Raw genomic sequence first — 23,168 nt, forward strand, 5'->3', positions numbered from 1 at the left:
TTTATAGGTATGAACTTGTTTTATTTGCATTAATTAAGGTCTAAAAGCTCTGCATCTTTGTTGTTATTTCAGCCATTTTTCCCAAATTCTTAATTGATATGTTGTAATTTAGAGCACTTATTTGCAGAAAATGAGTGCTCTATTTAATGAGTGCTGTATTTCAGAATGCTTGGGGTGTAGTGAAACATGATGTACATGGACGAGTACAAACGTTTGTCGAATAGTCCTGTTCCATTTACCCCAAGCATTCTGAAATACAGCACTTGCTTCAACTTACAATGCTAGCAATAGGGACATAGAATTACCTATGCAAAGAAATCTATATTTTTACACCATTAAGCTCAAAGTCAAAATTTTGACTTGTACTGTATAATAGCATTATGATATAACAATGTAATTACACCCGTTAAAGAGCAGTGCACTTAAAATTAATATAAATATCAGATATTGTGACTGGAATATAAAAAAGTCAAAATATTCTAAATAAATAAAAACTTAATAAAACCAATAAATTAAGTCAATATTTGTGTTAATGAGATCTCCTCCCTAGCTAAATAAATACAATGCCTAATTTGAAGTCACATAAAATTATTAAAGTGAAAATGAAATTGTTGAGACAGGGTCATCTGTGGGGCAGTGGAACTGTTCTCTGGAATAATGGTGCTCATATTCTATTATTATTGTAATATTATTCTTATTACAATTTTTTTGGAATAAGTTTGGGGGTTTGGAGATGGGGTGTGATGGTCAACTTACATTCCTTCATTGAATCATATTTAAAGACAAATTATAAATATGCAGAGTGTTTAATTTAGAGGATAAAGACAGGCTAATAATTTAAAAATAAATGATAATGGTTTTGTTTATTAAGATACAATAACAAAATAACTGGAACGCAGGGGAAAAAACAAAATGAGAAAAAAAGGAAATGTGTGATGATACCATATAGGTTATTACCACATACATATATAACATAAAATATATTTTACATTTTAGATCAATTGATAAGTAAAAATAATCAATAGGTATTGATTTGAGAATCAGTGACTCACTGAATTGAACATTTGATTCATTGAATCAGACAGTTGGAAAGAATCGGTTTAAATCGAACCGAATCACTAGTTCGTATGGTCGTGCCCGATGCGCGCAGCACAACAACCTATCAGATGACGAAAAAATATGACAAACAATTCTGTCAGTTATAGCATTTTATTAAAATATGCATAACTTTTTCAAACAATATTTGCACATAAAAACAGCATAATCATCTATATAGCTGTAACTTGTGTGGGTAAAGTAGGTCATTATTATTATAGAACATTATGAATATTTCTTAAGGTAAAAAAAAATATGGGAATTTATGGGATTATTTGTCCTTTGGTACAAGCAGCATTTGCAATACAGGGAGGCTTTTCACCTTTAATTTAAAACTTTGTAATGCAGTATATCTTAATGCACTTAAAAATAAATTATGAAATATTTTTAGTAGTAGTACAAATTTATACTTAGACCTGAGTGCAAATAATAATAATACACACTCCTAAACACACCTGGGTGCAAAAATCCTGTGCCAAATAATATTCTTTCATCAAACATGGTCTTCAGCAACAGTCCAAATGTCTGAAAACAAAAAAAAAACTCATGCCCATAAAAAAGGGAAGGCTCCAGGACTTTCAGTTTGCAGTTTCTACAGTGTGCATGCAGAAGTTAAGGGGAACTGTGGAAATCTGGAAGCACAAGAACACTGAGAAAGGAGTTTATATGCTGGTAATATCAACAAAACCACCAACTGAGTGACAAGAACCTGCATAGAAGTTTATTTGCACGAAGAGGGTGGAGCACTGTTCTATTGTGCAGTGTTGTTTGTTCAAACATAATCGTATTGAAGAGTCGTAAAAAAATACTAAGCCTGTGACCTCCAAGTCAGTGCTTAAAGTATGTATACCACACAACACAGGTTCATTAGGAAAATGGTAGAAGGCTGTGAAGCATGGGGGTGGATACTTCAAGTTAAGGTTTAGGTTTAGCAAAACTGGCAATATTGCACAGTTAGAGAGAAGAACATTTTTTCTACAGAATACCAGCACGTCCTGGATGCAAATTGTCCCAGAACATGCTATTATTACACAGGTAGATAAACAATCTGTGCAGCAAGATTACTTAATAATACCTTTATAAAGAACAGTTGAAGTTCCCAAATGGCTTTATTTTAGTATCATTTAATATAGCTAAAAAAATAGCAAGCACACAGGATCACAATAAGTTCTCTGTTTTTGCAAGATAACTTGTCAAGAACGATCTTCCCCCCAAAAGTCATTGTTCACAGTTTTAGGCTACGTTTACATTACCAGGCTGAAGTGATTTAAATCAAATTGTTTGCACAATGTGGCTCAGATCAGATTTTTTTCACGGCTGTGTGAACGTATAAATTCCGATTTTTTCAAATCAGATTCATGCGTCTTTTTGCTTTTACACGTTAGCATTAGCGCTACGTGCTTCTCTCTCGTACCCACACATCTCTTGGTGCAGCTGTGCAGCTATAGCTAATAAAACAGCAAAAGCAAACCGCCTGGCCTTTTCTCACCTCCTGGACCTGAGCATGAACTTCAGAGCAGCTGTTTACTCTCCACTCCAGCAAAAGATGCTCCACATATGAGCTGCTAACTCATTATTTAATGTGGCTTGTAATGTGAACGTAGCCTTAAACTAGTTTTTTTTTTTGTCTAGTTAGGAAAATACACATGCTTATAAACAAATAAAAACTAATCTGCATTAGCCATTTCCTCTGGATAAAAACACACATTTCACATTAGTCCTTGCATGAGCACAGCTCTCAGTGCAGAGTGTGCTAAGAAAGGCTTTCGTAAAAGCAAATCCACACTGACCAGAAGGATTTGTTCACTCATAAATCTTTTAATATGTACAGGCCGCATTGTACAGCTGAAATCTCCTATTCAAAAGATCCAATGCAATTTGTAACAGTGTGACGAGAAATATCTGGCACAGAATAAGGTAAAGAAAAAACAAACATTCATAATTCAGAGCATCAAATCTAGGGAAGTACACACTATGACCAACAACACTTCCATTTGGTGTAAAACTGACAGCAAGAAAGGAAAAAAAAAAAAAAAAAAAAGAGAACAGAGAATGCCAAATAAATACTGTACAAGTTAAAGTACTGCATGATACAAGCCCTGCCTGCAGGCCAGTAACATTGTTATGACATGTTATGAAAGTTTGCAGAGATGTTTACCAATGTGGAGCAAAGTAGTGTGTGTGTGTGTGTGTATGTGTGTGTGTGTTACAGCTACATAATTATGTAGGCAGAGCTTGTTTAGTGCAGGATTTATGTAGAAGTTGGCTGATACACACCCCTTAATCAAACAAAACATCATCCCAAAATACATATGCATGATATGCACTTTAGCCTGCATATACATATATGTCAGACAATATAGATATAGCACCATAATAAAATCAGGGTGAGGGTGAGGGTGGAGGATGTTATGAAGGACATGAAGTTAAAGCCCCAGGCAGGTTTTGATGCAACTGGAATTCGACACCATTCTGGACAACCCTGCGAGTCCTGGGTTTTATATCTGAGGTGGTTGAGGCTGCTCTTCAGGATGCAGTCAAACAGGTTCAGGACTATTATAGGAAGGGGTGTTGAGACAAAGACAAGCACTCTGCAGTGGTGGGGATGGGGTGGAGAAACTCTTTCCTTTGTTTAGAAGATAACACCAAAGCTGTATGGAGATAAATTAGTGCAAGCACATTAAACCTCACCAGGCAAACTTCATACAAACACACCAAACAAAATCGTCAGAACGTCAAATCTAACCCTGAACCTGTTGAACAGTCTTCCAAATTAAATAATGTTTGTTTTCCTGCAGTTCCAAGTCCATATAAATAACAGAATATCAAAAGTTTTTTTTTTTTTTTTAAACAGTCAAATGAGCCCTGAGCATTTTTCACTGTACCTCATTAAGCTGTGAAGTGAGTTCAGTAGGGAAGTGGAAAATGTGATTTCTGGAAGCCTGGAGGAGAGACTTTTATTGCCTGAAGAAGACACTGTTTTTAGTTTCCTAACAAAGCATGTGGAAAAATACTAACCTGAACTGACCTCAGACCCCGAAGAGTTCTCTGATTCTGAAACAACGTGAATGGGAAGACTGTAACCTGTATTAACCTGAATGCAAACAAAACAAAATAAAACAAAAACAGAAATACAAAACCGGCTCATTTCATTTGCTGCTGGTGATGCTTTCAGGGCCCAGCACAGATCCCTGAGGGACACCACAATTAAAGTGAATGGACTCGAACCTCAAAATGAATATCGTAACATTATTTGGCATTTCAAAAGGGACCAAATCAATGAGCTCTGGCCTGACAATTACCTGAGGTTGTTCAGACTAAACAGAACCCGAGCAAATTCTGTCAAATTACACACACACACACACACACACACTCACACATACAGGGTCTAATTGTGTCTCACACAACAAAGTCATAGCTATAATTCAAGAAAAATGGAACCCACACACAAATGTACACTTTGTCGGTGCAGTTGCAAAACTTTTCTCTACACGGATTAAGACTCGTCTTAGAAAAATAAATACTCTTTCAATTCTTTGTAAAAACACCAGCCATAGCCAAATTCAATTCAACACAAAAAAAAAACAGCCCCATTAATATACCAAACATTCTTGGAAAAACAATTATTCCTCTCATTATTTTACAACACTCAGCACCAATTCAGACAGACAGACAGTGTTTCAATTCATTCGAGCTTGAGGAGACTTGAGGAGAAGCTTATATTCGTTGGTGGTGGTGTTGGTGGTGAAAAGGACATTGCTGTGAGAACTAATCCCAAATTGATCAATAAAACAAGTAGAAAGCAGTTGCCACAATCAATATATATCAGCAATGTTAACACTTCTCGACACTAAACCACTGTCCACGTTAGTTCTGTAATGGGGGAAGGTAGGGGAAGAGCTTACTGTGTCCCAAAAGGAGCCAAAACATTATGACCACATCACTCAAATGAATAGTGTTCAATCCTGGTTCTAGGCATGTGCTAGACAAGGTGTGAAGACTTGAGGAACTTTTGTTAACTTGTACTGGGTTAGACTGTGTTGGAATGACTTCAAATGACTTTAACCCTCTATGGCAACAAACAACTTTTTTTTGTTGATTATTCAATCCCTTTAATCCTTGTTTATGTTTATTTTATCTTATTTTATATGTCACAAGACACACCTCCATTAAATAAAATAAAGAGAAGAATTTGGACATTCTCTTTGGAGGTGGAATAATCTTTTTTTTTTGCAACCAAAGCCACATGGGATGCAATACTAGTAATTGATAAGAAAAATATAGTGTTTTAACATGTTTCACTTTAAAGACATTTACGAAAAATAAAACATGTATATGAGCAACAATATGTAAAGAAATATATTGAGGTATTAATTTTTTTTTGTTTTAATTTACGTTTTCAAAGTGTTTTAATTTGTTGACTCAGGACTTAGCAGTGCTTATTATTCAGTTATAATAAAACTCATGCCACAGAGGGTTAAAATGGTCAGACTTCTGTGGGGCAGCTTGTGGTTAGCAGTGGTGTTTACCTATCTACGGTGTTCAGAGGACTGATGACAGGTTGCCAGGCTCACAGAAGCTTACATGCTTATGGGACTGTGTAGCAACAGGCGGTTCAGAGTACCAAAGCAAGCCCTTGTCCACTGCCAAACTATTGTTTTGGCTGCATGCATTAGTCTAAAGGCATATAAGGTGGATGGCCATAATGTTTTGGCTCATTGTTATCTCCCATTAAAAAAATAAAAACTTTATGCTACAATTGAGGTCATCTTTAAGACTGTAATACATTATATGTACTTGAAGTACATGCAAAAATGAAGAAACTATCTAATATGATCTAATATGTTTTGCAGTGTGTCAAACAAAGCTCCTCATCTTGGTCAGCGTATTCATACTGTGTAACAAGCAAATCCATCAAACAAAATGAAACAATAGCAAACAAAAACAACCATTCATATTCAAATAAAATAAACAGTAATAAATACACAAATTTAAACAACAAGCATTGTGAATACAAAAAACAACAAGAACAAATAAAAACAAGCACCAAAATTATTTTAAAAATGGAATAAATTAAAAATGTTTGTCTTCTTGTTCAGCTCCTCTCGAATAAATTCCACAGTACATGCACTCTCCCACCACTAGGTGGTGCCGGAGAACTGAAGAAATGCTTGACTGTTCAAAAATGTGGTCATTTGAGTAAAAATGTGGATGTAAAAATGGTGGTAATGCTGACGAAACAACTCTTTCTCTCTCTTTTTATTTTTTTTGAGGCCTCTAAAATGTTTAAAAAATTGATCTGCTGAAAATGATCCGCTGATTAAAGCCCTCCTCTCTCCAGCTTTGAGAATGAAGGAGCAGGTGGTACAGCCAAGTCCTCCTGGAAGTTTACTGGTAGTTTATTTCTTGAGCAGAAAATGAAATGAGAAAGATAAGAAAGTGGATTTATCGTATCTTTCTTTACACTGAGATTTGATTGGCAGGTCAAGCACCATTTCAGGAAATCATTTCATCACTCTAATGCAATCGGCTTGTTTTAAATTCCACATATTTGCAACGAACATCCGAGAAGTCGTTTTTAAGAGCAAGAGGCAGTTGAATAGTGTGATGTACGTTGCTGGAGAACACTTCCAACTTCTCTGTGGCGCTGCATGACCAGAGAGATGGCAGTAAATCTTAAAATGCAGAGGTTTATCCTGAACTCTTCTCCATGTAGATTTTCCTATGTCTTAAAATGTGAGATGTTTTTCCCCGTCAGATTTACAACTGCAAACTCTGCTGAAATCAAATGAAGTGTCATATTCTCTGCTGCCAGTAGATGGCTGTGTGCAGTAGCCCCACTAATGTGCTTCTTTCTGGTGGATTCAGTGTGTAGAAGTGTGCTCTTTAAATACCCTGTCACCTAACAGACACACAGCAAGAGTGTGTGACAGAAGAGCTCCATCTGTCCGGAACACACACACACACGCAGGAGGAGGAGATGCTGCTGCTTTCGGGTACTACACGAAGAATGATTTATGCCTGCTGAGCTTGAGAATCTTCCCCAGTCTTTGTTTGGCTGTGGCCATGCCTTTCTTGGGACGTTTCCCTAAGTGAAAAAAATAAAAAAATAAAATTCACACACTTAAATTGACACACAAATTAAAACCTACCAGTTTCCAGTCCAAATGTTTGTGAACAGACCTTCTAATGAATGCACACAGCTACTAAAGTTGCATATATTGCTGACTAAGCTTGTCCAATGCCTGTAGAGAAGTACTGTTAATAGAACAGGACACTCTGGGGCAGATAAACATGAACCAATTGGCACCATGTCTAAATGTCAGGTGTGGGGGTTAGAGGGGTATATAGCCCCCCCAGCACTGGGATGTGGAGCTGTGAAACAGTGTGCTCTGGAATGATGGCGCTCTTGGGGTTTTTAGAATGAGTTAAGAAGTTGGAAATAAAGTATGGTGATAATTACTCAACACCCTGACCACGAAAAATGCAATTAAATTTACATTTAAAAACTGCTGTTAACATGGTGTGAACATTTAATGCTGAATCAAAAATTTAAACATAATAGTGAAAAAAAAAATGTGTGTGGTCATGCACACAAAAACACACAGAGCTGATTGCACATTTCCTCTTTTCACTCTGTAATGTGGAATATGGAGCTACACTGGAGTTTATTTTCTCCATTAAAACTCTCAGTTAAACTAAATTACTTAACACATTACAATACTCTAGTTTAAAAAGCATCAAACCTATCTTAAGATATTATGATACAGTAAATCTACCCTGAGATTGTATAATACAGTAAATCTACCCTGAGATATTATAATACAGTTAATCAACCCTGAGATATTAAAGGTGAATATACTCTGAGATATAATTATAATGTAAAAAAGGATCTATTCTGTCAGGTGTAAATCACACTACACCATTATTACTGTCCTCTTCAAAAAATAGAGTCAAGTACCAGAATTAAAACATTATCATGATTTTTTCTCCTGATTTATCCACAGAATATTGCATTTATACAATTATTTTTAATGGACTGGCACCAATAATACAAGTCTTTTATTCACATTCGAATACCTATTATCAAAAGCTTAGTCTTAAGGAAGAAAAAGTGTGATTAATTGTGATTAATCACAGAATTCTATTGTGATTTTTTTTATCTATTGAGACCACTAATAAATACACATAAATGTGTAAAAATAGTTTTTAGTAATAAAGAAATACAGACAAAGAAAACAACAATAAAAAGAGCTGATTCACTACCTTTGGTGGCCTGGTTGCTGATTGGTGGGGGGTTGGGAGCAGGCCTCTTTGAGGGGTGCAGGGGCGGGGACAGAGAGGTCTCACAGTACTGATAGCCAGATGGGAGACTGTCCTCACGCTCTGGTGAGTGTGTGTGGCTGCCCCAGGCTTCACTGCTGCTGCAGCTGCCCTGACTGTCCATGAGGCTCTGGCTCTCCCTCCGCTGCTGCTTCCGCACACGCCACTCCTCCTGCTCCACAACAGATACGCAGACAGCAGTGAGTAAAGTCCATCTGAGCGGCATGCACTGTTCTGCATTCACACTCTTCACACCCTTTAAACAGCCATGATTTTTTTTGTACAATATGTAGACAAGATATTGATTGTTTTCGCTGACCTCAATATTGGCCATTGTGTTTGCTAAAATACATTAAAGTACACACTGAGACATAGAGATAGAGATGCTTTTAGTCAGTTGTTCTAATACGTTTCCTTGTCTTGTCTTATGTCAGAGGTGAAAAAGAGGCTGTGAGCAGACATGGACATCATCTACCATGCATGGAAAGAGTGCAGTAAAGGGAGTGACAAATGCATCAATAATGGTGGCTCCACATACATGGAGAACAGACTGTGGGTCAGCATGCATATGAACCCAGGTTAACAGGTAAAGTATATTCATAACAGTAGTTTGTTGTAACAAAAACTGTGTATTTTTTAAATTTAAATAGAAAAATGTCATTGTGGTCAGTATTTGAAATATTTTACCATAACCTGATACACACTGAGATTACATAACTCAATGAGCCCATCACAATGAGCATAAGAACAGAGCTAAAATAGCACAAAAGTTCTTCTTATCGCAAGCTTTTCTGGAACAACATTTTGTCCAAAAAGTTAATCATTGTGACAGGCTTAAGTTCTAACTGAACGGATATACCAACACGTAGCATTCGTAGAAGTGCAATAGACCTCAATTTACCTGGCTGATTGTGGAGTTGCTGTCAGAATCAGGGTTCTCCTCTCCTGAAACAGGCTCCTTCCCATCTAAACATCACAAAATATCAACCAACATTAAACAACAGAGATAATGACAAATGTGTGGGTGTGTATATATATACGTATATATATATATATATATACGTATATATATATACATATATATATATACACACACACACACACACACACACACACACACACACGTACACATATGTTAAGTATATACTAAGTTAAGTATACAAAACTAATTCTTAGGTCAAACGAGCGCTGGATGTTAATCTACACAGATTTCTCTCCTGAAAACTGTTTGGGTGAGTCAAGTCCTTCTGCTCACTTACAGTAAGTATAGATTTCCAGATTTCCAGTAAGGCAGGGTGCTGCAACATTAGCATTAGCAGCTAACAACAAGCCACATCAATGCTAGTAAAATTCCGCATAACAGTGCTACACTGAGTGTTCCGGCAAGTCAGGGGAATATTAGCGCTAAGTGTGGTTAGCGTTTATTGCTAATACTGCTCCAGTCTTAGTGCTGGAGAAATAAACTGAAACTCCTGTATAACTCTGTTCTTCAGAGGAATGGTTTTACTGCTTCTTACTACCCAACTGGTAAAATACATACATAAAGGCACCGGATTAAAAGCTGCACTCAATAACCTTTGTCCGAGCTTGTGTGCAATCAAATATGGGAAGAACTTAACTAAATAAGTTTAAAAATCTAAGAGCTCCCTTACTGTAGTCAGGTGAAGGATGGGTGGTGCAGGACCACCAGGACTCCTGGGAGTTGGCACCCTCCTCTGACTGGTGAGGGTACAACAGCCCTGCCATAGACAGCATGCCCGCTATAGCATCCTCCTCTGCACTTGGTGAGCTAGAAAGGTCTCTGCAAACACATAAGAAACGTATCTAATTACAACAAAACAGTTGTTTTTATGTTTGGCTTTTAGAGTTATTCAATTCTGAATGTGAAATTTAAAAAAAGCATCACTTTGCAAAAAAACTAAACGTAAAAACCTCCTCTGACCTTTTCAGATTTTTGTCGCTGTGCTCGTGTTGCTGGCTGATGGAGCTGGAATTTGTTGGGCTGCTAGAACTGCACTCAGTCTCATTCTTGATTAAAACACTCTTCTTCCTCACCACTTCCTCCTCCTCTTCCTCCTTTGATGAGCTCTCAGAGTCTTCATCAGAAGACTGGAGCTTTTTCTGTGGGTGTTAAAGAGTCAATTATAACACAGCCTAATAACACACAAACAAAGATTCGCAACTATATAAATCAATCCATCATTATGGTCAAATTCACATCACATAGCTGATTAATCTAATTCCATTTTTTTTTGCTCAGATTGACACCCATATTCGTAAGTGATTGACCTGCATAGGTCTGTAACGAGAACAAAATCTGTACCTGAAATAACACACATACACAACCAATTGCACATCATTCTTATGCAGCTCCACCCACTGCTTACTGCTTTCCTCAACTATTGAATAGGGGTGTGCTATATTGTATCGTACACATTAATATCACTTAAAATTTCAAATATCATTACTGCCATCATTAGGGCGATATAGTATTATATTTCCCATTAAATATAATATTAGATTATATCTCTCGATTATCATTCATTTTAATATATTTTTTTTTTTTGCAGTAGTGCATTCTTAAATTATTATCGGCAAATCGGCATTTGTTTTCACCAACTTCAAACTCACCTACAACTGGTTCCTGGTCACTATCCAGACATTAACATTTGTAGTCGCAAAAAAAATGTTTTCAGATTACTTATAACTTATACTGGCTTTTATGTAAATATTTTATGGTTTTATAGAAACACAAATTGTCCACTACTAAGAAGAATGTCTCTACTGTCCTCTACTAAGTTGCAGGAGACATTTTGGTACAACAACTACTTCGTCCCCATGACTGGATCTGTTCTATAGCTTACCGTTTTAAAACCATGTCCCTCGGACTCAGAGTCTGATGAAACACCCGATTCATCATCTCTGAGATCCCGGCTTTCCTGCTTACAAATCTCTAAAAAACAAAAAGATCACACACACATCAGCTTTGCACAAAAACCTGTTACTATATGCAGTTCATTGTCATGCAAATGCAAAAATTCTTGTATCTCCAAATAACAGCTTCACAAAAAGACATTAAATCAGTGTCTCAAGTAATCTCTGAGCTTTTCTATTGGTCCATTGGTCATAAAATTCTGACAAATTATAAAGAGCCAGACTCACATTATGTTAAAAAGTGAATTCTGGATACCATAAAGATCCACCACAGCTTTCTAATAACCACATGACCGAGTGTGTGCAGCATCATTCATACAAACTGCTCACCTCTAATGACAGACAGCTTCCTATGTCCTGCTGTAAATCTTTGTTTATCCAGCACCTCTTCTTTCACCTCCATCTTCACCTTTACTGTGTATCTCTTCTGCTCATCGACACCCTCATGCTCTGCCATGTTCTTTTCTCTGACATGCCACCGCTCATCTCTGCAGAAATCAAACACAGATATACATAAAATATTGAGATTGTGTGTTTCTTTAAATATTCCACTTGAAAAAAAAAAATAGACATTCATTGTCAAACCTGGTCCTATCCCTATTCTAGGGTTTAGTACCAGAGCAGTTCTGCTGCTTTTTGAAGCTTAAAAATGACTAGTTTAAACCTGAACTATTCAGTGTAGGGTCAAATTTTGTATTACTGCAGAAAAAAAAATAGATTATGCAATTTACTCTATTAGGTTGTGGCCAAAAAAAATTAAATGGTTGCACAAACATTTCTTTTAATGATTTACAAAACGTTTTATTTGATATTTAATATGGTATTTGATCACAGTAATACAGGAATGCTTGAACAGTTTAACAGTTTAAATCACACTATTACAGTTTTGGTTTAGTAAATATGTTATGATTATATAGTAACGTACAGTGAAGGAAATTATTTTTGATCCCTTTGCTGATTTTGCAAGTTTGCCCACTGATCAGGAACAATCTAGAACTTTAAGTGTAGGTTAATTTTAACAGTGAGAAATAGAATATTAAAAATAAAATCCAGAATAATGAATATAAATCCAGACTTAATACTTGGTGGCAAAACCCTTGTTGGCGAACACAGCAATCAGACTTTTTTGTAGTAGATGAGGTTTGTGTACGTCAAGAGGAGTTTTGGTCTAAATCATTAAGATTTTTTAGGCTGTCGCCTCATTATTATTACAGTTTTGGTTCCGACCATTTATTTTATATTTACCACTATTTAAATACAAAGATGATCCACCCAGAGGTGCCACAAACTAATTCTACTACAAACATTCGAGATCTAGTTATCTGTAGACCACAACACATGAACAACAGACACTAAATCCTCTCTTACTTTATGATGCGTCCATTGCACAGAACCAGATGCAGGTGATTATCCAGGTTTCTCTCGGCTGCTGCAGTGGAGGCTGTGGAAACTTTATTAAACTTTGAATTCGCCTTCAGGCCAAAGGAGGAGTCGTCCTGAACATGAGACACAAGATACATATAGTCGGCACACAGTCAGCAACTGCTGAAAACCACAAGACCAGCATTGCAAATCACCAACTTTCCTTTCTGTTTTTTATATACTGTCTTGTAGAGATGCAGCAAAAATTAAATTTGGGTCAAAACCAAACAAAATTAAACATTTGGCTGAAAACTGACAACCAAACACAGATTTCCAAACATGGTTCTTCACAGGTTGTCATTAATTTGGTCAAATTTGTAATTTGACTGAGTCATAGAATTGCATGGTTTAGTATAATTTAATAAAATTTAATAAAATTCTGTCTTTTTACTTATTATTGCAATTTTTGGTCAAATAAATTCACCTGCTGAACATTGCATCAGTGCATCCCTTCTGTCCTTCAGGCCCATAACATTTTCTCTAGAAGAGAATCTAATAAATAATATAATTAATATTAGTGGCACAGACCTCTTCAAATGGTTCAATTTCCAGCCTCTTCAGAACTTCTTGAGTGTGCTGCTCAAAAATGTCCAGGTTAGAAGGAGCCTTGGGTGTGTGATGATGATGATGATGATGATGATGGTGGTGATGTCGAAGTCGTCTTGCGTTGCTCCGGGCCTGGAATGTTCGTTCGTGTGATGACCTTGTAGACGGACATGTTAAGCTTTCCTGAGTTTTTACTGGCTTGGATCCACCGCTCCCATTCTGATCGTCCTGTAGAGCAGAAGATAAAGTTATTCAGCTTGCAAACATGCAACAGCATGGTGTAAAACTGACAGGACGAATATGTTAGGATTTCACATAAATCAACCAAAGTTTATTTGCTACATATTTAGTCATAAATAGTACATAGTTGGCTGATATAGTAAATACAGGAGTGGATTGAAAGTTTTTATTTATTTTTTTTTTTTACACAATTGTGGGGAGAGAACCACACTGAAGCATGTTATGAATATGCATATGTTTACAATCTACTATTAAACAGTATACAGGCTATACTAACTACATCAGGGATTTACTAGTGCATCTTAAATGTCTTAAATATCATTGAAAAGTTGCTTTCAGCTATTGAGTTCAAAATGTGATACTCATTATATAGCTGTATTACACACAAAGTTATCTATTATTTATTTATTTTTTATTATCGTTGATGATTATGACTTACAGCCAATGAATAAGACCAATTGGTACTTTTAGCAGTGTGGGCATTGTGCCAAGTCCTGCTGGAAAATGAAATCTGCATCTCCATAAAAGTTGTCAGTAGCAGAGGGAAGCATGAAGTGCTGTAAGATTTTGTGGGAAAACAAAACTGCACTGACTTTAGACTTGATAATAAAACACAGTGGATCAACACCAGCAGATGACAGACATGTCTCTTCAAACCATCACTGATTGGTGGAAACTTCACACTAGACCTCGAGCAGTTTGGACTGTGTGTCTCTCCACTCTTCCTCCAGACTCTGATCCCTTGATTTACAAATGAAATGTAAAATTTACTGATGATCAGTGATGGTTTGGAGAGACAGGTCATCTGCTGGTCCACTGTGTTCTATCTCAAGATTTGTTTCCCCTGACCAAATCATAGCATGAACTGTTACACCCTTACCAAGCAAACCTTAATAACTGGATTAGGGATTTCAGGTCACAAGACTTAAGAGCGTAGGCCTCCGGCTTTTTCAGTTTCTATTCTGACAAAAATCTGAATAAAAATCACCATGCTTTTATCCAATAGCTGATGAGTTGAATCCAGTGTGTTCAATAAGGTAGAACGGCTAAACTCTAGCCTGCTGGGAGCCTGTTTTCTACATTACTGAGACTGAACTCCATTAAAGGTACCTCTAAATGGCGGATTTCCTTGGTGAGCTCCTTAATGAGATGGTTGGGTCTGATATGGTCAGGAACCTCGCTGGCTGGCTCTGTGACCTGGTCCGGAAGATGACACAAGAGACAACAATGATGGGTCTGTTCCTGTTGCGCTCATATAACATCAGATATCAGCCATGTCCTGCTGCCTCCCACTACTGAGATCATCTCAGGGAGGTTCAGCCATGAGCAGAGCAGGAAATAAAAGAAACAGAGCCAATTTTTCAGTTAAACCAGAAGTGGATGAGTCTGCAGAGGCGACATCATACCTCTCTCCTTAGCCAGTTCTTCAGAGCGGTAATTAAAGCTTTCACTCCCTTCGCCAGGTAGTCAGGAGGAAGACAGTTATCTTCTCGCAGTTCTGATGAAGAAAACGAAGACGGATTAGACTAAACGATTACAATCTTTCATTGGGTTTAATATGGCTTTCCCAGTATAAATTCCCCAGTTTAGACAAGAGAAGTTCTGTGGTCAGAAATCCATGATGCTCACCGTTGACCACTGTTTGAGAATGACTAACCAACATCTAAATCAATTACTATCAATTAATAACCAATTATATAATGCACTGTAGGTAAACTTTAATCTTTAATCATTAGCATATGGACAACCACAAATAACTATGCACTTGTATCTACAGTATGTTGGTTTTGCTTGATGTAAAGCCCACATTTCAATGTAATATGTTTTCACTTGCTACAAGCTTTAAAATATAACAGGTAAACTGAGCTTGCTTTATATATTACATACCTTTGAGAGCCTCCAGCAGGTTCTTGGCCACATACCAGCAGATGGCCTCAAAATAAGGGAACTTAAAGAGCTCGGGAGTCTTTAGTCGCCGCTCCATCTCATAACACCTGGCGGAATAGAATAAATGCGTCTAGAATTAATACACAATAAGAAAATCACTCAACTACAGTACCTACAGTTGTGGTCAAAAGTTTACATACACTTGTAAAAAAACATAATGTTATGGCTGTCTTGAGTTTTCAATAAGTTCTACAACTCTTATTTTTCTGTGATAGAGTGATCGGAACACATACATGTTTGTCACAAAAAACAGTCATAAAATTTGGTTCTTTCATAAATTTATTATGGGTCTGCTGAAAATGTCACCAAATCTGCTGGGTCAAAAATATACATACAGCAACATTAGTATTTGGTTACATGTCTCTTGGCCATTTTCACGGCAACTAGGCGCTTTTGGTAGCCATCCACAAGCTCCTGGCAAGCTTCAGGTCGAATGTTTGACCACTCTTCTTGACAGAATTGGTGCAGTTCAGCTAAATGTGATGGTTTTCTTGCATGAACCCGTTTCTTTAGCACTGTCCACATGTTCTCAATGGGGTTTAAGTCAGGACTTTGGGAAGGCCATTCTAAAACCTTAATTCTAGCCTGGTTTAGCCATTCCTTTACCACTTTTGATGTGTGTTTTGGGTCATTGTCTTGTTGGAACACCCAACTGCGCCCAAGACCCAACCTTCGGGCTGATGGTTTTAAGTTTTCCTGCAGAATTTGGAGGTAATCCTCCTTCTTCATTATCCCATTTACTTTCTGCAAAGAACCAGTTCCACTGGCAGCAAAACATCCCCAGAGCATAATACTACCACCACCATGCTTGACAGTAGGCATGGTGTTCCTGGGATTAAAGGCCTCACCTTTTCTCCTCCAAACATATTGCTGGGTGTTGTGGCCAAACAGCTCAATTTTTGTTTCGTCTGACCAGAGAACTTTCCTCCAGAAGGTTTTATCTTTGTCCATGTGATCAGCAGCAAACTTCAGCCGAGTCTTAAGGTGCCTTTTCTGGAGCAAGGGCTTCTTTCTTGCACGGCAGCCTCTCAGTCCATGGCGATGTAAAACACGCTTGACTGTGGAGACTGACACCTGTGTTCCATCAGCTTCCAAATCCTTGCAGACCTGCTTCTTGGTGATTCTTGGTTGACTCTTGACCATCCTGACCAATCTCCTCTCGGCAGCATGTGATAGCTTGCGTTTTCTTCCTGATCGTGGCAGTGACACAACTGTTCCATGCACTTTATACTTGCGTATAATTGTCTGCACAGTTGCTCTTGGGACCTGTAGCTGCTTTGAAATGGCTCCAAGTGACTTCCCTGACTTGTTCAAGTCAATAATTCGCTTTTTCAGATCCACACTGAGTTCCTTTGACTTTCCCATTGTAGCTTTTGTAGCTGAGTCTAATCACTGGGTCAAATGAGCCCTATTTAAATGGGCTCATGAGAAGTCAACAGCTGTAGTCAATCAGAATCACTTACAAGAAGTGAAGAGGCCATGACATGAAGCTAATTTGATTGACACAACTCGCTACATCACCAAAATTGACAAATTTTGTTGCTGTATGTATATTTTTGACCCAGCAGATTTGGTGACATTTTCAGCAGACCCATAATAAATTTATGAAAGAACCAAATTTTATGACTGTTTTTTGTGACAAACATGTATGTGTTCCGATCACTCTATCACAGAAAAATAAGAGTTGTAGAACTTATTGAAAACTCAAGACAGCCATAACATTATGTTTTTTTACAAGTGTATGTAAACTTTTGACCACAACTGTATACACTTATTTACCTAGGCATACCATAGCAGTTTGTATCCAGTTCTAGATATAAGTTCTAGATATAAGTTGACTGGAATCTGGAATCCCTAGTATATCTGTAAACTATAATTTTTCATCAAGGTTGTGTAATGTCTGTAGACAAAGAAAATGGTGTTTGGATGAGCAGAGGAATAATAGATAAACATAATTCTCACATTCCTATAACAACTTCACCAGAAAAAATCAAGAGGACTATTTAATCATCAGGTAAGTACACATGGATGAACACAGAAACACACACGAGAGCAAAGATCCACAGTATTATATATCCCAGTTTTCATTTTTTTTTTTTTATGGTGGAACTTTGATCAATCACAGAAAACTCACTCTGTTCTAGGGGTGGGCAATATTATATCGTGACACAGAAATATCGTGATATTAAAAATCCATATTGTGATAATAGGGCTGTTCTGTCTTAAAAGTAGTCTATTATTTACTGTGAAGCTTTAGGTGTATTTATTGTATAATTGTTTTAGTTTGCAGTTTATATGCATGCACTAATAATCTGCAATATTTTCTGCACTATATTACTTTATGCTATATCATTTATTTTCCCACATTATGATTATTCTGTTATACTCTTATACTATATTCCTGAAATTAACTAATTAATTTAGTTTTCTTATATCGCCAAGTATATCGTTATTGCAAAAATACCCTGAAATATCGTGATATTATTTTAGAGCCATATCGCCCACCCCTACTCTGTTCCCACTTGTGTTCAAGTGGAAACACTGTGTGTGGTTTTGTTATTAAAGATAGTAAATGTATGTTAATATTTGGATCATGTTACCACTTGTTACATCACATGCTATTATACTGATGAAACAATTCGCACCACTGTTAGAATTACAGTCATTAGCATAGTGAAGGTTTTGCGATGCATATATATTTTGCATCATTTGGCTAATCCACCTGCATATATGCAGTTTTCAGTGCTTTAATTCACAAGCTGCAGTGCTGTCTCACCTGAGCTGCATGCCGATGTTAAGGTTGTGCAGGAAGTTCCCTCCAAATGCCATGCAATCCTGAGAGGTCAGAACTGCATGGATCCATCCTGCATAAAGAGAAAGATCATGTCAACAGCTGACTAAAGATACAGATACATTATTTTATTGCTAGGATCTGAATTTGAAACCCAAGAGAAGAGGACTGGCCCTGCTTTCTTCAGAGAATCGGGTTTAAAGACAGAATCTAGCAAGTTCTGGGAGTCTACTGGCTCACAGACATTAGACTCGGCAGTCTGCCTTCTCCTATGATGACATTGCATGAGCACAAGTTCCGAAAGATGTGGTCTTGGAGCAAGCTGTTTGATTGGGAATTGGGAAGAACTGGCAATGGCTAACTAAAAAAAGTCTAAAAATCTGGAAACAGCTGACCAACAGATGCTCACATCCACGCACAAACACTTTCACAGTGTCCACAAACAGCTGGGTTTCTGGCCAAACTGCAGATGTCCCTGCTTTTCCAGCTGTAAGCCATTCATATCCTGAAAGAAACTAAAATAAGCCTGAAAGTGATTTTTGTCCCTTATTGAACAAACGCCTAAAACTCTTCACTGATTCCATAAGGAATGGACTAAACTGAAATATTAAAATAGCAAAGATTTTGTCTGTGTCTTAGTCTACTCATCTAGATCACTACTGATGGACAGATCATCCTGGAGCTGAATTTGTCAATCTAGGCCTTCCTGTGAAACCTCATTATCCAACTTTGTATTGGAAGACAATGGAGATTGGACTCTCATACAGCTTCACATACTGTACACTATATATACAAAACAGGTATTGTGGCAACTGTTCATTCATTGATTCTTCTAAAAATTAAGAGTATAAAAAATAAAAAAATAGGAAAAAAAAAAACAAGGAAATTGTCAGGTCTGAACACTGGATGATCAACACCTAATCACCAACTCCCTAACTGCTCACAAATGTTTCACTGCTCCACAATGCTGGATTGATTTATACCCCCTAAACCTCCTAAAAAAATTAGCTGCTTCAGATAGTCCTATTATATTGGCAATACCTCTCTACATGAGCTAGTCAAGCTGTATTTGAGCATTGGAACATCTATAATTTGTAAATAACTGCAAAAAAAGTAGCTGAATGCATTCATACAAAACTGTGTATTATGTACTCATGCATCAATAGTTGTTTACTGAATGCACTGATGAAACAATGATTTACTGTATTTGTCGATTAACCAACTGATCAACAACATTCCTAGTTCTTACCAGATTAATCTCTCTCCAATCATTCTCTTCATATAATCATCAAACTTGGCCAGTGTGCTACCATAACGAGAGGTAGAGTCAAAACAATTACAGCAGTTCATACCGGTTGGGATGAAAAGGGTAGTTCCCTGCCGAACGACACACTTGTAGCACGTGTCCACTTTTTCCCCGAAGAACACTTCACTCTGGTTAGGAGATGAGCTCCACTCTTCGTACAGCGCAAGGTTGGTCGGAGTTGGCTTAATCAAGTAAAAAATCTTCTCCCCCTATAAACCACAATGAAGACATGCATGAATTAGTGTTAATTAAAATGAACAGAAAATACATAAAAAAATACAATACACTAACATGAGTACACTGTCCACTGTGGATGATCATGCCTTCTATGTATTTCTAAGTATTTCCAGTACAATACACAACACTGTTAAAAGAGCACATGTTAAAAACCTGCACAACTTCGGAAATGAATGCTTTTCTCTGGTGTCATTTTGTAATTTGTGTAATTTTGGTGTGATTGAGGGCACTATAAATTTCCACAGTGCACACATAGGGAACAGAGGGAACGTGTATTCCAATTGCAAAGACTAAATACTCATAATAGTTAAATCTGCATAGTACCTTAAAAATGTAGATTTATTTAAATGTTATTATCATTATATCAGTGGCATAAAATGGCCGTAAAATATTGTTTATTGCAAACATTTCTGGGCCAATATATCTTCCAAACAAAAAGAGTTATAATGACAGTATTATTCCGATAATGACACAATGGTTTATTAACTTTAATTCACTTACAATTGCATCTCAAAAAATTACAATATCATTGAAAAAAGTTACTTTACTTCAGTAAAATCAGTTTAAAATATGAAACTCATTACATAGATGTTTTACAGACAGAGTGATCTATTTTATGCATTTATTTATTTTATTACTGATGATTATGGCATACAGCCAAAGAAAACCCAAAGATCAGTATCTCAGAAAATGTTTATATTATATAAGACCAGTTGGTACTTTTAGCAGTGTGGGCAGCGTGCCAAGTCCTGCTGAAAAATGAAATCCACATCCCCGTAAATTGTCATTAAGTTGTCAGAAGAGGGAAGCATGAAGTGCTGTAAAATCTCCTGGTAGAAGCTGCACTGACTTTGGACTTGATATAACACAGTAGACCAACAGATGACATGCTTAAAATAGATCACTCTGTGTTTAATACATCTATAATATATATGAAATTCACATTTTTAACTGAATTACTGAAATAAAGTAACTTTTCAATGTTATTCTATTTTTTTTGAGATGCACCTGTATGTTTCTAATGCTACTTATTAACTATGTAGACCCTCCCTATATATATATTGCAACACTAATGAGAGAGTAGTAATTAATTTCAGACTCAGCCTTGGATTGTTCAGTACATATTTTCATAAAGTGCTTATTTGCATATTGTTGCCTTTTTGCAATCCTTCCAAAACCCAACATTAATACTCCAAAGCTGCTCCAGCTTATTCCATGAAATATTCATACAGCTGATCCCACGAGAAACAGACGGATTTTCACTCTGCTGTTTTACAACAGGGACACAGTTTTCAACCCAAGAGGAATTAAACTCAAAGCAGCAGGGCAGAACAGCACCCCCCCTCGTTCCACTTACCACCCAAGGGGGTTAAATGCTCATCCCAAACATGCTAATGCGCACTCATGTGAGTAATCACCACTGCTTCAGTGCAGCAGCTACGCTGTAAACAAACATAATGGTAATTTACAAACCAGCTGTTAGGTGACAAAAACAAGTGTAAACCTCCCCTGTGTGGCTGAAGGAAAGCACTGATTAGCAATAATTAGTACTGAGCCTCCGAGAAGATGCTGCACGCCTTTAGCCTGATTTAAAAACAGTACTGACTCAGATAAGGGTCAGTGTTGATACTGGGCTTGTCATATAAAAATGCTTGCAAAAGAGCCTAAGTGTAAAAGCATAGAATGGCTAAATTCAGCCTGTTTTGTTTTATTTTGCACTAAATATATAAATGTCTAAAGCTAATGTAGCTATAAAGCAAGTAAAGCTTATAACCATCGGTGGGCACTGTGTAAACTGCATGGCTAAATCAGCCCCACACAAAGCACATCATCAAGTTCTTATGTAATGTCTAGTTGCCTTGCTCATGTGGTTTCTGACACTTTATAATACACTGTTATTAAAAAAACAGGGCCTAAGTGAGGTTGTTTTAGTTGGGATACACACCATTTTTAAAAATAGCAGTCTGTTATTACGTGTAAGAAACCGCATGAGTATATCTACTTGAGCTTACTTAATAATAAGCACTTAATAAGACAGTTTACATGCGAGGTAGTAGAGAACAACACAGAACTGAGAACTGAAGTAAAAATGGCAAAAATGCCTTAGTCAGTTACACTGTGGAGACAAATTAACCAGTTTCATCATTTAAAACAGATTTGTTAGTAGAAATTTCTAAAAGGAGTTTTAATAGAGGATAGTAAATTGAAGTGCTACCAAAGGGGAAACTTGATCGTGGGTGCCAGCTGAAGGGGAAATGTATTTTCTGAAATTGCGTGAGCATTTAACATTTCTCAGTCTACAGAGACACATATGGCAGAAATCACATTCTCATTTAAAGCAGAAGGCCCCATACACACACATCCAGCAGCATCCTTTAGCTTTCATAGTGCATGGAAAAATTAATGGGACACAATAATGCTTTTTTTCAAGATTAAATGTTCTATGTTCTAAGTTTATATCATTTATAAAATAGTTAAACCACTATTAATAAACTATATTTGTACTGATCAGTAGCCTAACACTTGAAGGACTATTCATCATGACTACATTATATAATTAAGGAAACAAAATAAATTCATTTTAATTATTAAAATTTGTCAGATTTAATATTTAATTAATATTTAATATTTAGTGAATAAACAATTGTACAATTATTGATGTATTAATGCATTTCTAACAACACTCTTAAAAATGGTTATTTTAGGATAATTTAGTAAATGCAATGGGTCTATAAAGAACCAATACAACTCAAATAACAGATCTAATTTCATTTTTTTATTATTATTTTGTGTCTGATTAGCAGTGTTGGTACAGAAGATAATAGGTCCACCACTGTTACACATCAAATACATTTTTTTAATACTCTATAGTATATAATGCTTTGCTTATAGTGTACTGTTTTATGTACATATAATAGTGGTGTCACAATTCCTTAAATCCTCGGTTCGATTTTATTTCCAATTTTAGGGTCACGATTCGATTCGATTCTCGATTTTCTTTTTTTCTTTTTTTTACAGCAGAAAGGCCTATGCTAGTTTTATATTAGTCTATGGTCATTTATTGGTTTGATTAATCAAATTTACAATATCTTATTTCAAATGGTGGGCTTAATGTAAGTGATGCAAAGTGATACAAGTGATCTGTAATACACCACATTAGGCACTAATGGTCAAATTTAAATAACTGAATTAAGATATATTTGTAATGCCATCTAGTGGCTTTTTTTTTGGTAGCAGCAGTGTGCACATAACAAAATAAATAATAAAAGAAATACAGGAACAGTCAAGCAAAAAATAATAGAACAATTAGAGCCTTAACAAACTTAA

At 36.5% G+C, this 23,168-nt stretch overlaps 1 protein-coding gene across 1 annotated transcript in view; it reads right to left on the minus strand.

The window, feature by feature from the left end:
• Window positions 1-2,893: 2,893 nt before the first annotated feature.
• The window catches only part of kdm7ab (lysine (K)-specific demethylase 7Ab), a 42,858-nt gene continuing 22,583 nt past the window's right edge, over window positions 2,894-23,168 (minus strand). Inside the window, exons 7-20 of the mRNA XM_007228362.4 lie at window positions 19,651-19,813; window positions 18,284-18,371; window positions 15,448-15,554; window positions 14,967-15,058; window positions 14,671-14,757; window positions 13,303-13,548; window positions 12,721-12,848; window positions 11,683-11,840; window positions 11,283-11,371; window positions 10,361-10,539; window positions 10,071-10,219; window positions 9,320-9,384; window positions 8,362-8,590; window positions 2,894-7,183 (exon numbers count right to left, since the gene is read on the minus strand). Coding sequence (XP_007228424.3) covers window positions 7,095-7,183; window positions 8,362-8,590; window positions 9,320-9,384; window positions 10,071-10,219; window positions 10,361-10,539; window positions 11,283-11,371; window positions 11,683-11,840; window positions 12,721-12,848; window positions 13,303-13,548; window positions 14,671-14,757; window positions 14,967-15,058; window positions 15,448-15,554; window positions 18,284-18,371; window positions 19,651-19,813 — 1,869 coding nt within the window. The 3' untranslated portion in view covers window positions 2,894-7,094. The remainder of the gene's footprint in view (window positions 7,184-8,361; window positions 8,591-9,319; window positions 9,385-10,070; window positions 10,220-10,360; window positions 10,540-11,282; window positions 11,372-11,682; window positions 11,841-12,720; window positions 12,849-13,302; window positions 13,549-14,670; window positions 14,758-14,966; window positions 15,059-15,447; window positions 15,555-18,283; window positions 18,372-19,650; window positions 19,814-23,168) is intronic.

The sequence above is a fragment of the Astyanax mexicanus genome, chromosome 10 (genome assembly GCF_023375975.1).
Source record: "Astyanax mexicanus isolate ESR-SI-001 chromosome 10, AstMex3_surface, whole genome shotgun sequence".
In the NCBI taxonomy this organism is placed as follows: domain Eukaryota; kingdom Metazoa; phylum Chordata; class Actinopteri; order Characiformes; family Acestrorhamphidae; genus Astyanax; species Astyanax mexicanus.